The sequence below is a fragment of the Rhinopithecus roxellana genome, chromosome 3, assembly GCF_007565055.1.
Source record: "Rhinopithecus roxellana isolate Shanxi Qingling chromosome 3, ASM756505v1, whole genome shotgun sequence".
NCBI classification, from domain to species: domain Eukaryota; kingdom Metazoa; phylum Chordata; class Mammalia; order Primates; family Cercopithecidae; genus Rhinopithecus; species Rhinopithecus roxellana.
In genome coordinates this window covers 176,689,721-176,702,167 of record NC_044551.1, presented here as the reverse complement: position 1 = coordinate 176,702,167, position 12,447 = coordinate 176,689,721, and the positions used below count along the sequence as shown (strand labels likewise).

At 48.3% G+C, this 12,447-nt stretch overlaps 1 protein-coding gene across 1 annotated transcript in view; it reads right to left on the bottom strand.

Annotated features, from left to right (window-relative positions):
* Positions 1-12,447, bottom strand: part of SLIT3 (slit guidance ligand 3) — a 651,942-nt gene that overhangs the window by 104,658 nt on the left and 534,837 nt on the right. The window contains exons 15-16 of the mRNA XM_010358190.2: positions 3,573-3,723; positions 1,923-1,997 (exon numbers count right to left, since the gene is read on the bottom strand). Coding sequence (XP_010356492.1) covers positions 1,923-1,997; positions 3,573-3,723 — 226 coding nt within the window. The remainder of the gene's footprint in view (positions 1-1,922; positions 1,998-3,572; positions 3,724-12,447) is intronic.

The window sequence follows — 12,447 nt, the reverse complement described above, 5'->3', positions numbered from 1 at the left end:
GTTCAATGCGCATTAACTTTGTTTCATGCACAAAATTATTAAAAATATCGCATAGCTACTTTCAGGCAGGCTGTGTTTACGGTGTATATGAAACTAAGTGAATTTCATGTTTAGACTTGCCTCCTAGCCTCATGACATCTGATTGTGTACACACAAACATTCCCAAATCCAAAAATATCTGAAATCTGAAACACTTCTGACCCCACGCATTTCAGATAAGGGATACTGAAGCTGCCCTCGTAGTAGTTACGTTGTACACAGTTGCTGGAAACCCTGCATTAGTGAATACCAAAGCGTTGCTCTTTGGGGAAATACAAGTTTAGGGTCCTGTGAGCCTGTGGTCTCCACATTGTAATCAACCTATCAACATATAACCTTATTATATGTGTGCTTCTGTTTAAAGATACCTTATTTCACACATATGGCTGATCCATAACGTTGAACTCATGACCAGCAGCACTATCACTCAAGCCTGTAACAAAACTGCTCTCACGCACATGTCCTCTGGGAGACACATCACAGCCTTTGCACACTTAGGATGGCTAGACAGCCCTTCAGCACTGTGTCTGGGGGGCGCATTTTAAACAGCAAAATCACCAACAAAAACCGTAAACATGCAAAACACATGGCACTGAATATAATGCAAAAGGACACTGGCTGACAGCATGAGAGGTGACAGAAGAAGGCAGAGCATGGCCTCACTTGACCCCAGCTGGGAACATGGGTGTAGGTGACTCCGTTTTTTTTTTTTTTTTTTTTGCTGTTCTGTGCATGCCCGAGAATGACAAGGGCATGAAGAGTCTTGACTTTGGACTTACACAAATTTTAGCGAATTCTCAAATATGGAATCCATGAATCATGAAGATGGACTTATTTCCCTGGTTTTCAAGGCAGACCTGAACTCCGGGGCCAGGAGGCATGAAGTTTGGGGTGGGGTAAGGGAGAGGGGCTAAAGAGAAGAGTGCCCCCCTGGGGATGAGATGGTAAAGAGCCTCCCCTTCTGTGCTGCTACCTCTGCTGGGGGGCCCGGAAGGGAAGACGAGGAGAAGCAAGCCAGCCTCACACTAGCATGATTGCAGGTGGACCCAAGTCTGAATGCCAGCTCTGGGACCCATTAGCTGTGTGGTCTTAGAGAAGTCACAGAAACTTTTTGAGCCGTGGCTTCCTCACCTGCACAAAGGGGACTGTGAAGCCAGCACTGGACGGGTGGGTGAAGACTCAGTGAGAAAATGCGTGTGAGGCAGGCAGCATGGTCCCTAGCTCAGGACAAGGACTCTACTGGTGCACCAACATCGTTCTCATTACCTTTATGACTAGGCCCAAGCCTAGTCAGGGTTAGGCAGGGAGAGAGTTAGGATGATGTGCATCTCTGGCAGCGGAGAAGCCAATATAGGCATGTAGGTCCTTGCCTAGGCCAAGGCATGGTCAGACCCACGGACTCCTAGACGGAAACCCACTGTGGGAAGCTGCTGGCATATTCACTCTGATGTGTATCACCCATGATACCATTTGAAAACAGACATTTAACTGTCACCACACAAAAATCGCCAAATAGCATAGACCTTAGACACCTGTGCCACATCACTAGTTCTTACCTGAGTCCTACCCACCAGCCCTGGGGTAGCTGTTGGATGGGGTGTAGGGGTAGGGTGAGCAGAGGGTCCAGGGCGGGGTCAGGGATGGTGTGGAATGCTTGTTCTGTATAACACTCAACTAAAACCATGAAGCATCACTTTGGTCTGTGTCTACATGTCTTGTTTCTTAACAGAGGCCACAGCGGGGCTGAGGAGGAGGCTGGGAGGAGGCTGGGAGGGGCTGGAGCAGAGGCTGGGGGAGAGGCCGGTCCCCTGGTTCCTCTAGTCTAGAACACAGGCTCTGGCTAGAGAACAGAGGCTGCTGCTAAGTTCCTGAAGTTGACTTACATTTTCCGCAGGTTGGGCAACTTCTTGAAGATGCCAGTGGCCTCCAGAACAGATATCTCATTGTCATTCAGTCGCCTGTGTAGGAAGCAAGAAGATGAGTGGTAGGTTAACTGTGGACAGGGCCCCTCCTGGCAACCCCCATGGCTTTGGGTGCATTGGCGCCTGAACCTCACACTCAGTGAAGGTCCACAGAGCCATTGGAAGCTTTGACATCAGTCCCATCGACAGAGGGGCCCAGCAGGTGGGGGAGGCATATGCAGTGCTGCTTCCTCCTTCTCCTGGAGGAAGCCTCCTTTGGCTGGGGTGTAGGGGACTTTCTGAGTACTCCGTGTGGGCATGCATTGTTTTCAGCACCCATCAACTACCAAGTATCTGTTTTCATTTTGTGGACATACCAATGACAACTTAAAACCCCCAGGAAGGTTTCTCCAGGGTCTCCCAATCCTCCAAGCCCTTCAGTTCCTTCCTAAGTACTTCCCTCTACCTGGAGCAGCTCGGGAACTTCACAGGTGTTCAGGGAGAGCAGCAGGGCAGGGAAAGGGGCCTTGCTGTTTCCTCTGATGACTTGTGAAGTTAGAGAGAACAACAACAATAAGAATAATGAAGACCACTACCACTCATCCAGGGCTTACTGCGTGCCAGGATTCAAGATGAGTTCCATGCTTGCATTCTCTTTCTTGGTCTCCCCAACCACCCTAGGAGGTAGGCATTAATTATCCCCCCCACTTGACAGCTAAGAAACTCTCAGATCCGAGGAACAAATGGCCTAATCTTAGGAAGCCTGCCAGAGTCAGGTGTCAGCCCATGTCTGTCGGTCCCCACGTGCTGTGCTTTTGTCCTCCACGAGGCTGTAACTTTAAAAAAAAAATTTTAATTAAAAATTTTTTTGTTTCAGAGACCAGGTCTCACTCTGTGGCCCAGGCTGGAGTGCACTGGTATGATCATAGCTCACTGCAGCTTCAAATTCCTAGACTCATGTGATTCTCCTGCCCCAGCCTCTCCAATAGCTGAGACCACAGGTGCATGCCACTACCATGCCCAGCTGGTTAAATTTGTGTGTGTGTGTGTGTGTGTGTGTAGAGACCGGGGTAGGGGAATGGCATCTTGCTATGTTGCCCTGTATTGAACTCCTGGCCTTAAGTGATCCTCTTCCCTTGGCCTCCCAAAGTGCTGGGATTACAGGCATGACCCACCATGCCTGGCCCTGCTATAATTTTTTAGCTTTTTTTTTTTATAAACCCACTGATCCCTTTATTAACATGGCTAATTAGAGGCTCAGATATATTTAATCATTCTAGTTGTTTTCTCACTTCGCTACAATTCTTTATTTAGCACCCAACTTTCTGGTTTTACTGTAAGCTCCATAAGGGCTGGCAGGGACTACCTGCTCTGCTCTGTTGTAGAAACTGGTGGGCTTAGCATGATGCCGGCTCACAGTGGGTGTTCAGAAAATATGTGTAGAGCGAACATTTGCAAGCAAGCTGTCCACAGGAGATGCCTGGGTATCTGCCTTCAGACCAGTATGAGAAAGACAGCCAAGAAGCACGACTGAGCCAGGAAGGGGTCACTTCCAGGAGACCCTGCCCACGCTGGCTCTGGGTGACTGGTGTGTGGGGAGGAGTAGGGAGTTCATGCCGAGGTTGGACTTACAGGTCGGTGACGTATTCAGGGAGGTGGCTTGGGATGCGGGCCAGCTTCTGGTTGGAGCAGTCCACAATAGTGCCCTCGCAGCGGCACTTCTCAGGGCACATGAGGTCCATGAAGCACTCACTGCTGAACCTGCTGCGGTAATCCTCAGAGCCTGGGAGGGGCCAAAGAGGGGATGTCAGCATCACCCGAGTTCCATGCAGAGCCCCAGGTTGTGGGTAGTGGGGGTGGGGGACAGAGATGGGTGAATGAGTTGGGGGGCGTTAGGGGTCAATTAACAGACATGGCATCGCCTTCGCTATATGGCCACCTTGCTGGTGCTTTCCCTGCCCCCAGCCTTACTGCCTCCTTCCCATGGATCTTTGTTATTCATCACCATCCTCAGGGAGACCAGGCTCAAGATCTGTGGGCCCTTATGCTTTTGGGGGTCACAGAATTCAGTGTACAGAATTCAGTCTACAATTTTGGGGAGGGGGCACTACCTGCTCCACGACTCCTATCATTCATGGACCCTCTAAATGTTCATGAAAATCCAAATTACAATGCCAGGCACGGTGGCTCAAGCCTGTAATCCCAGCACTTTGGGAGGCCGAGACGGATGGATCACGAGGTCAGGAGATCGAGACCATCCTGGCTAACATGGTGAAACCCCGTCTCTACTAAAAAATACAAAAAACTAGCCGGGCGAGGTGGTGGGCACCTGTAGTCCCAGCTACTTGGGAGGCTGAGGCAGGAGAATGGCATGAACCCCGGAGGTGGAGCTTGCAGTGAGCTGAGATCCGGCCACTGCACTCCAGCCTGGGCCACAGAGCGAGACTCCGTCTCAAAAAAAAAAAAAAGAAAAGAAAATCCAAATTACAAGGTTTTGATGATGCTTTGATGGGGACTATGCCAGGGGTAGGGACAAATTATGGGAAGGGGTTGCAAACTCAGGGGCCTTTATTACCCCAGCAGGTAATAAAATGAGTACAGGCCAAGCACACAGCAACAAATGACCATCGACACTTGGCTGTAAGATTGGGAAGACAACAATGAGGGTTGGGAACCTGGGGAATTGGAGCCCCAGCCTTAATACTTGGAAATTTGGCTCAGGGTTGCCTGATGTTGCTTTGTTTTTGTTTTTTAAAAAGAGAATCCATATAAACAATATTGGTAATGAATTCCAACTTAAAATACCGTGAAGATGAGCAAAATGTATCTGAGGGTCAGATTTGGCCTCTTTTTCAGAGCACATTCTATGTAACTATAGTGAAAGGTGAGTTCTGATGAGTTAAAAGTTGGAGCTGAGATTTGCTTTTTTGAAAAGGAATTTCTCCCAAAGTTGCACAGTAATGGTAACGGGACCGACGACGTGGTGTCTCCGAGGAGATGCCTCGGGGAGTTGCCTCAATGATCACAAATGATCCCTGGGCGCCTGGGCAAACTTCAGTGAGACCTTGAATCATGCTGGTGGGAACTGAGGGAGCTCTGATTCTCCCACCAGACATAAGCTTATTGATGGGGCCGGGTGTCCTTCATCCTGTCACCCTCAACATTTCACTAGCACGATGCGAGGCACAAAACAAGAGATGGGTCCACATTGGTCCAATGCACAAGTGGGGTGTCATGAGCACCTGTGTGTCCTCTACATGAGTATTGAGAAGTGTTTCAGAGAATGTAAACATTATTTGTTTGCTCCACTAGGTGAGGCAACTTGGTGGTTTTATTTGCATTAGGAGCATTAGCTTTTCATGGATTTTAGCAGAAGGGAGCACAGGCTTGTTCAGGCCTTGGTAACTTACTAGTCTCAGTCTCTCTCCATGTAAAATGGGAATCAAATAACTGCCTTTATCTTCCAGGAGCTGTTGCGCAGATGAAAATAAGATTAAGGAGGTGGAGAACCTCAGGAGTTGTATGGATGCTTGTGACTCTAGCACTGTTTTTTTTTTTTTTTCCTACAACCTGGCAGAACATTTGGCAGCTCAGAGGCTGTGAAAACATGAGTGTAGCTAGCAGTAACAGTGGCCATTTACTGAACATATACTGAGCCGGACACTATTCTTCCCATTTCAAATGAATGATCTCATTTAATCCTTGCAACACTCTGAGGTTAGGATAACTCTATTTTATAGGCAAGGAAACTGAGGCCCACAGGTCACTCAGTCTGGGCAGGCTCCTGCCTGGCTCCACGTGGTTAACATGTTTTGCTGCAGACGTGCTTCTCCCCAAAGGTTTTCCCAGGTCCCTGTAGGAATGATCATATAGCCAGACTTGGTGCAGGTGGATTGAATGGAGTATTTTTCCACAGTGGGCTATGGTGGGGCAGGACACAGATCTCTTCCACCGTCTTAGTTGTGCACACCTCGTATGAGATCCCTGTGGTAATTCCTGATTGAGAGTGAACTTGGTGGGTCTCTGATTCTGAAGTGATACTACCTACCTAAGACAGGGAGTCAGAAGCCTAGACCTGTCCTTTCCTTCTCTGCTCTCTCTCCATCCCCGTTCCTCCATCTCCTCTTCTACCCCTAGGCTTGTGGGAGCAAAATCTGTGGACACATCCCCACAGTTATTCGAGTGGCTTCCTGGTTCAATGTATTACGCAAATCTCCTGCCCTTAGTTTGCCAGCTTCGTTCCACTTGGTAACTTTGACCTGCACCATTTACTTCCAGACCCATCAGCATGCCGAGTCCTGGGCAAATTTCATTTTGCAAATCCTGTTAGATGACTACCTTCTCTTGTTCTCTGCACCAGTGGATCCACAGAGTGATGGCACGAAGGGGCATTACACACACATACAGAGATTTTTCCTTCACAACATGTCTATATTGGGATCCTTGCAAAGCGAAGGAACCCTGACTGCTGATTAAAGGCAGGAAGACAGGAGGAAGCAGAGTTTGCTCTTCAAGGAGATGAGCCTGAAGGCGTGCACCGGCTGGGCTGTGGCTGGGGACAGCCGCCTATTAAATGCATTTTCATTTTAATCAAGGTGAGAGCAGCCTGTAGTTAGCAGGAATCGCTCTCAGTAGTATAGTTAGATTATAACTGGTGGACCTCTGCAATGGAGCCGCTGACCCATTTTAATGAAATGATTTTGCAATTAGATTCGATGGACTAATGTGTTCTTTCCAGCATTTTTTCCCCTGCTGTTTTTGTTATTGCCCTGGTTTGTAATAACAAGGGGGTCGGAATGTGATATTTTATAGAAGTGGGAGCCAGAAATGTTAATAACGGCGTATGTACATAACCGAAAAACTTCGTTCCCCAGTCAGAGCCAGCCTGAAATGCCATCTCCATCACTTCATATTTCATTACCAAAACTACCCAGGGTTTCTCGGAGCCATTTGTTATGCCTAATGCTCATAACTACCCAAAAGTATTTTTAACTTTTCCAGAGCTTTAAAAGTCAATTTCAATCTCAATGCATATTTGTCACTGCCAGAAATACTTAGTAGTAGAGGACCAACTGCAATAGGCTGTTGCTTCTTCTCTTTGGGGTGAGTTCAGACAGAAGGGATCCCAGAGGATTTGAAGAAGGGCCATAAAACTCAACCTCGCTGAAACCGGCCTTGGAAGAGCTGATGTCATCTGGCGTCTTGCCTGCTCCTGCCCCTGGAGCCCTCCTCCCCTTTCGCAGGCAGCTCAGAACAACGACACTTGGTATGTGATCACAGACAAGCTTTAATAGTCGGGGGGTCGGGGTAGGAGGTAGAAATTCATAGCAACACAATTTTATTATACATCCCTGCCCTACAGCCACTTCCCAGGAGGAACACTTGTCACATTTGGATGACCAGGGGTATGGGACAGGTAGGGAGCCACGCGCTCCCATGCTTTGAATGGACTTGGCTGGGTTGGGATCAGAGACCAGCACCAGGTCCAGGATGGCTGCTGCCATCAACAGTATGCATTTTGTATCACCCTTTGGGCAGCCAGTTTGCTAACTGGGAGTCATAAATTCATTGTTATCTGATCATCATGACCTTGCTAACTCATATGTCCAGAGCTCTCCTCCCTTATTCCCAATATCCCTAAGATAAGGGGAATAAAGGAAAGGAGGAAAGAAGCAGAAAGAGGAATTGGGGGGAGCATAAGGCCTGTCAGGCCTCATCAGCTTGAAAAGACAGTGACGTGAATAAGCAAAGGGTCATAAGTGATGAATGATTCAGGAGAACACTGCCAGGCACACAGACATCCACTCATGGGCAAGGCTGGGGGACCAGCTGCCAGTGGCTGGAAGATGCCAACTGTTTTACTAGGAGTTTGGTCACCAGTTGGGCAGGGAGCTGTCCTAGTAAGCTATCCCCATTGGAGTCTATTACGAGTGCAGCCATCTGCCTGAAAACAGAGGGAAATACCCACGGTCTGAGGCTGGCACTGCCTCATCACAGCCTGTGGCTGTGGGGCCAGTAAAGCACTGATGGAAGGGCACCATTATGGACCCACTCCCAGAGGCCTGGTCCCAGCCATGTTGGGGGCAGTGCCGAGGGCCTCAGAATGCCCCTCTCTGTAAGGTGGGAAAGGGAACTTCTCCAGGCTCAAGGATTTGCTCTGCGTTAAATGGGATCTTTGTATGTCCATGCTGGAGAGGAAGAGCCATTTGAATAATGCTTGCTTACTCAAGTTCTTTCTACTAACAGATGAAAGTCTGAAAGGGAGAGTTTAACCAAATTTCAAGTCCCTATCAAATCAAGGTTTTTAAATTTTCTAATTCAAGGGAATGGGGTTGTCCACAGCTGGGAAGGTGGGTACTACAGCAGTACAGTTCAGCCACTCTGGAGTCAGATGACCCTGGGTGAATTAGTTAACCTCTCTGAGCCTCAATATCCTCACCTGTAAAATGGGACTTTAGATTTTGTGAACATTAAACTAGGTAATAATGTGGAACAGTTCACTGCCTGGCCTATAGCAAGCACTCAATGTATGTTAAAAAATTACTCAGCAATGGTTGGGCTCCTGGTTCTGAGGGGTAACCTCAGATAGAGGCAGTAATAAGAGTCACACCTCATGATGGGGGCCCAGGGCTCAGCTTCTAGTTCTGAGCTGGGCTAAGGTTCCCACCTTAGCTCTCTCTTGCAGGATAGGACAAAGACTCCAGGATAGGAATGAACAACACAATCTTCTGGTTACACTGGGTCTAGGATTTATCAAGAAACAAGCAAAATAAGAGGTGCCAAGATCCCTCTCTTTATTATCAGAGATAGCAGGTTTCCACATCCACACACGCTCCCCTCCCCTGAAACAGAATTAGCACCAGGTGAGGAACCCAGCACCTCCATGTTAACTGTGCTTTGCAGGTCACAGAAACACACTGGACTTTAGGTTTCATGGGGTTCAGGGACAGCATTTTCATAAAACATGGGAGTGAGGTTCACAAGGAACCTCAGGTTAAACCAAAGTCTCAGACTCACATGAGTTTCACCCATTCTCAAGCTCACATTCCTTTCAAATAAAGTGAATACCAATAAAGGTGGTGGTGGGAGGGGCAGGGGGTCACAAGTAGTAGTAATTCCCCTTTGGGTTAGCTGCCACTTGGAAAAATGACCTTGCGTTGGGACTCTCCCATGAAACCATGGGGCATATGCCTTGGGTACTACTCGTTCCTTTCCAATGGAAGAAGAGACACAGTAGTTTCTGAGCTTGAACCTAGTTATTACTCCTTGTCTGGCATCTAGACTAGATTTGGGGGAGGGTGACTCCATTTTGTGAAAGAGATGTGGATACAGATCTTAGCTGGGCCCCATGATGCTTCTCCAGACCCATTTCCCACTGTATCTGCATCCTTTGAGACTCCTACCCTCCTGCCCTTGGTGAGTTGAGACTGGGAGAGGTGGGTCTGGCAGGTGGTGGGCTGCGGTGCTCCAGAGCAGAGGAGAGGTGTCCAGCGGTGGTGGCGGCGGTGGCGGGCCATGCTGCAGGAGAGCACGGTGCTTTCCGCGGTGCTTGACAGAACCATGTTCCGTTTCCATCGTTCCACCACATGGTTAGATCAAGCACAAAGGAAAGCCCCGCAGCGACTGGTCAGAGTCAAGGTCAGGAAGCAGCGTCAGAGAGAGGACAGGAGCGCTCAGAGGAAGCAGCGTGAAGAAGCGGAAGCCGGAGCAGGCCCCCACTGAGCGTGATTAGTATCAGGAGTGGGGTTCCACTGGAACACTTCTGAAGATAGCAGCCCTGCTGCCCTTGTGCCCCACCCCAGGGGAGACACAGTAGGAAGGGAGAAGAACAGGAGGGAAATCACTGGATGCCCATACTCAGGAGCTTCAGGGCAGCATGGTTCCTTCCCAAGGAAAGAAAGAACACTCAGACATCTGTGATCCTATCACATGCCTGAACTGAGCCTCTACACTCCAGTCATACCAGTTGGTCTGACAAGACATTAAACTTAGCAAAGCATCGTCTACATGTTTTACAACATAGGCCCAATCCCCCCAACAGCTGAGTGGTTCCATCACAGTCATTCTAGCCCCTTAAATCAAGAGACAATCCACAGTTCCCAACGGTCTAGCAAACCTTCAATGCTCTTCTTTAGGAAAAAGCCGCCTTTGACATTCCACAATTCAGGAGTCTCCTTGATATCCTTTGGGGTCACCAGAAATGCTCTGGCTGATAGATACTTATCCCAGATCATTTGAGGTTTAATAGAGGAGTAGTGTGGTGTCAAAAGAAAATACATCTCTCTAGCCAGAGAGAAAGACAGGAAAACAAATGGGGCCTTAAGGTTTGGATGGAGAAACCTGCAATCACAGTTGTTGAGAACACCAACTTTCACAGAGATGGTGGCCAGTGCACCTCGTGATGAAGGGCCTCTTTCAGACTAAGAGAAGGAAGGAAAGGGAAGCCAAGGGATGAGTCTGAGGGGAAGACACTGAATTCTGGGATCCTCCTTGATCTCTTCCTTGAGTGGAAATTATGGGAGTGAACAGGATGAACTAGTAACCACTGTCAGGATGCCAAGGACCCAGGTGAGGGTATCCAGTTTTTATAATCCTATCTGTGATAGATCAAGGCCAGTTTCCATGCACCTGCTGACTTGGGACTTCCTCCCACTTGGCATTAGGCTGTAGATGTGCTTCTTGAAGAAACTGGAGCTAAGTCCAGGTGACTGAGATCCTCCCTGCCTCACCTCTGACATGAGAACCAGTATCAACATTCTTCCACTATGTGTTTTTGGGACTGGGCATATCCTCTAGATGATCTCAGCATCTCGACGGTGCATAGGTTGTCTACCATGATGGACCAGTTAAGAAGAGCCAGCCCACAGCTCTGGGTCTGGCCTCTCCTCCTTCCTAAGCTCTCCCATCACACGCACTAGAGTCAGCCACTAGAATCTGGACTCCACTCCACTTTGACACCTAGACATGCAGGGCTCTGTTCTCATCCCAGAACACTGTGGTTCTGGGACTTCAAATTTAAGTTTGATTAGGACCCTGGTACCAGAGCAGGGGAAATCCATCTTGTTCCTGCAAACCCCAACCCTTACCAAGCCTTAAAATCTAATTTTCTTTCTCTTTGGTTTCTTTCTACAAAAAGAAATGGAGGGATTTGTAGGTAAATTATCAAGAGTCTTCACAGTATGTCCGAAGTCCTGGGTTTCAGATCTTGCCCTGAAAATAATACTCAATATCTTAGGTAAGATTTTTCTGCTGTGCGGACCTCAATTTACCCATCTCTAGAATAAACTGGATGGCCTCTAAGATCTCTAAAAATTCTGTAGTTCATTGAGAGCTATCTTGCTGTTTGCCATCTTTGGACACATTGTGTCACCACCCTCCGTACTTTTCAACAAGAGAGTTTCTTCTCACACGAAGTGGGGAGGCATAAGGGAAGACAGACTGCACCCTACAACTGCCAAGTGCTCCTGGGGGTAGGCTTGGGGTCCCAGGCAGCCAGACGGAGCCTTTTCAGGAGGACTTAATCTAATGGTCAGATTACCCCAGCCAGCAGCATCCAACCCTAAACTGATGTTGCTGCCCAAGGCGGTGGATGCAGCTGATAGAGAGGCAGACACAGGCAGCTGGGAAACCAGACGCCCTGCCTAAGGAGGGGCAGGATGTGTTACGGAGCAGCCCTCAAATTGCCTCCTAATTACATCAGCTGTCTTTTCAATGGGGGTGCTTTTAGGGGAAAGTAAAATGCAGAGTTATTATCTGTCACATCCAGTCTGTGTCACCTGCCCCCCTTCTTTCTTCTGGAGCTTCCTGGAAACACAGAGCTTTAGATCTTTTTTTTTTTCCCCCTCCAAGGCCAAGGCAGGTCTGGAACCCCGTGTTTCTCAAAGCCAAGGCCTTTGGAGCTCAGCAGTCATGCTTTCTTGGCAATGACATAAAATAAAAGCATATAGAGTGCTACGTGTCAGGCTCATGCTAGCTCCAAACATTTCTACTTTTTAGGAATAATCTTCCTGCTTAGCATTGGCTTTTTTTTTTTTTTGTTTTTTGTTTTTTTTTTGTTTTTAAAGGTATCTTAGAGTCAATCCAAGAACCCGGCTCCTTCTCCCTGTTTCTTTTGTAAAATGTTCAACCACCCCTCCCCCACATAGGAAAAACAGCCAGGATCCTGCAGGTAGGAAGATAGTGGCAGAGCTAGAGTTAGAACTAAGTTCTACTGCTTCCTAGGTCCACTTTCTATTTTCCTTTTCTCCTACTTAGTTCTTTCTGTAGCGCCACTCCCATCTTGCCACCCCCAACCACAGTCATGCCCAGAAAATTGCCAAGACTGTGTTCCTGGGGGAGACAACAGTCCTTGGATCCTGCACTCTTTCCCTGCTGTGCCATACATGGCCGCAACATCCATCTAGGGTCCAAGGTATTAACAGGATACTTATGAGACCAAAGGGTCAAGGTTGGCAGATAACACCCTGCCCTCCTCTGGCTCTCACTGCCCTTCTTTTTGGGTACCACT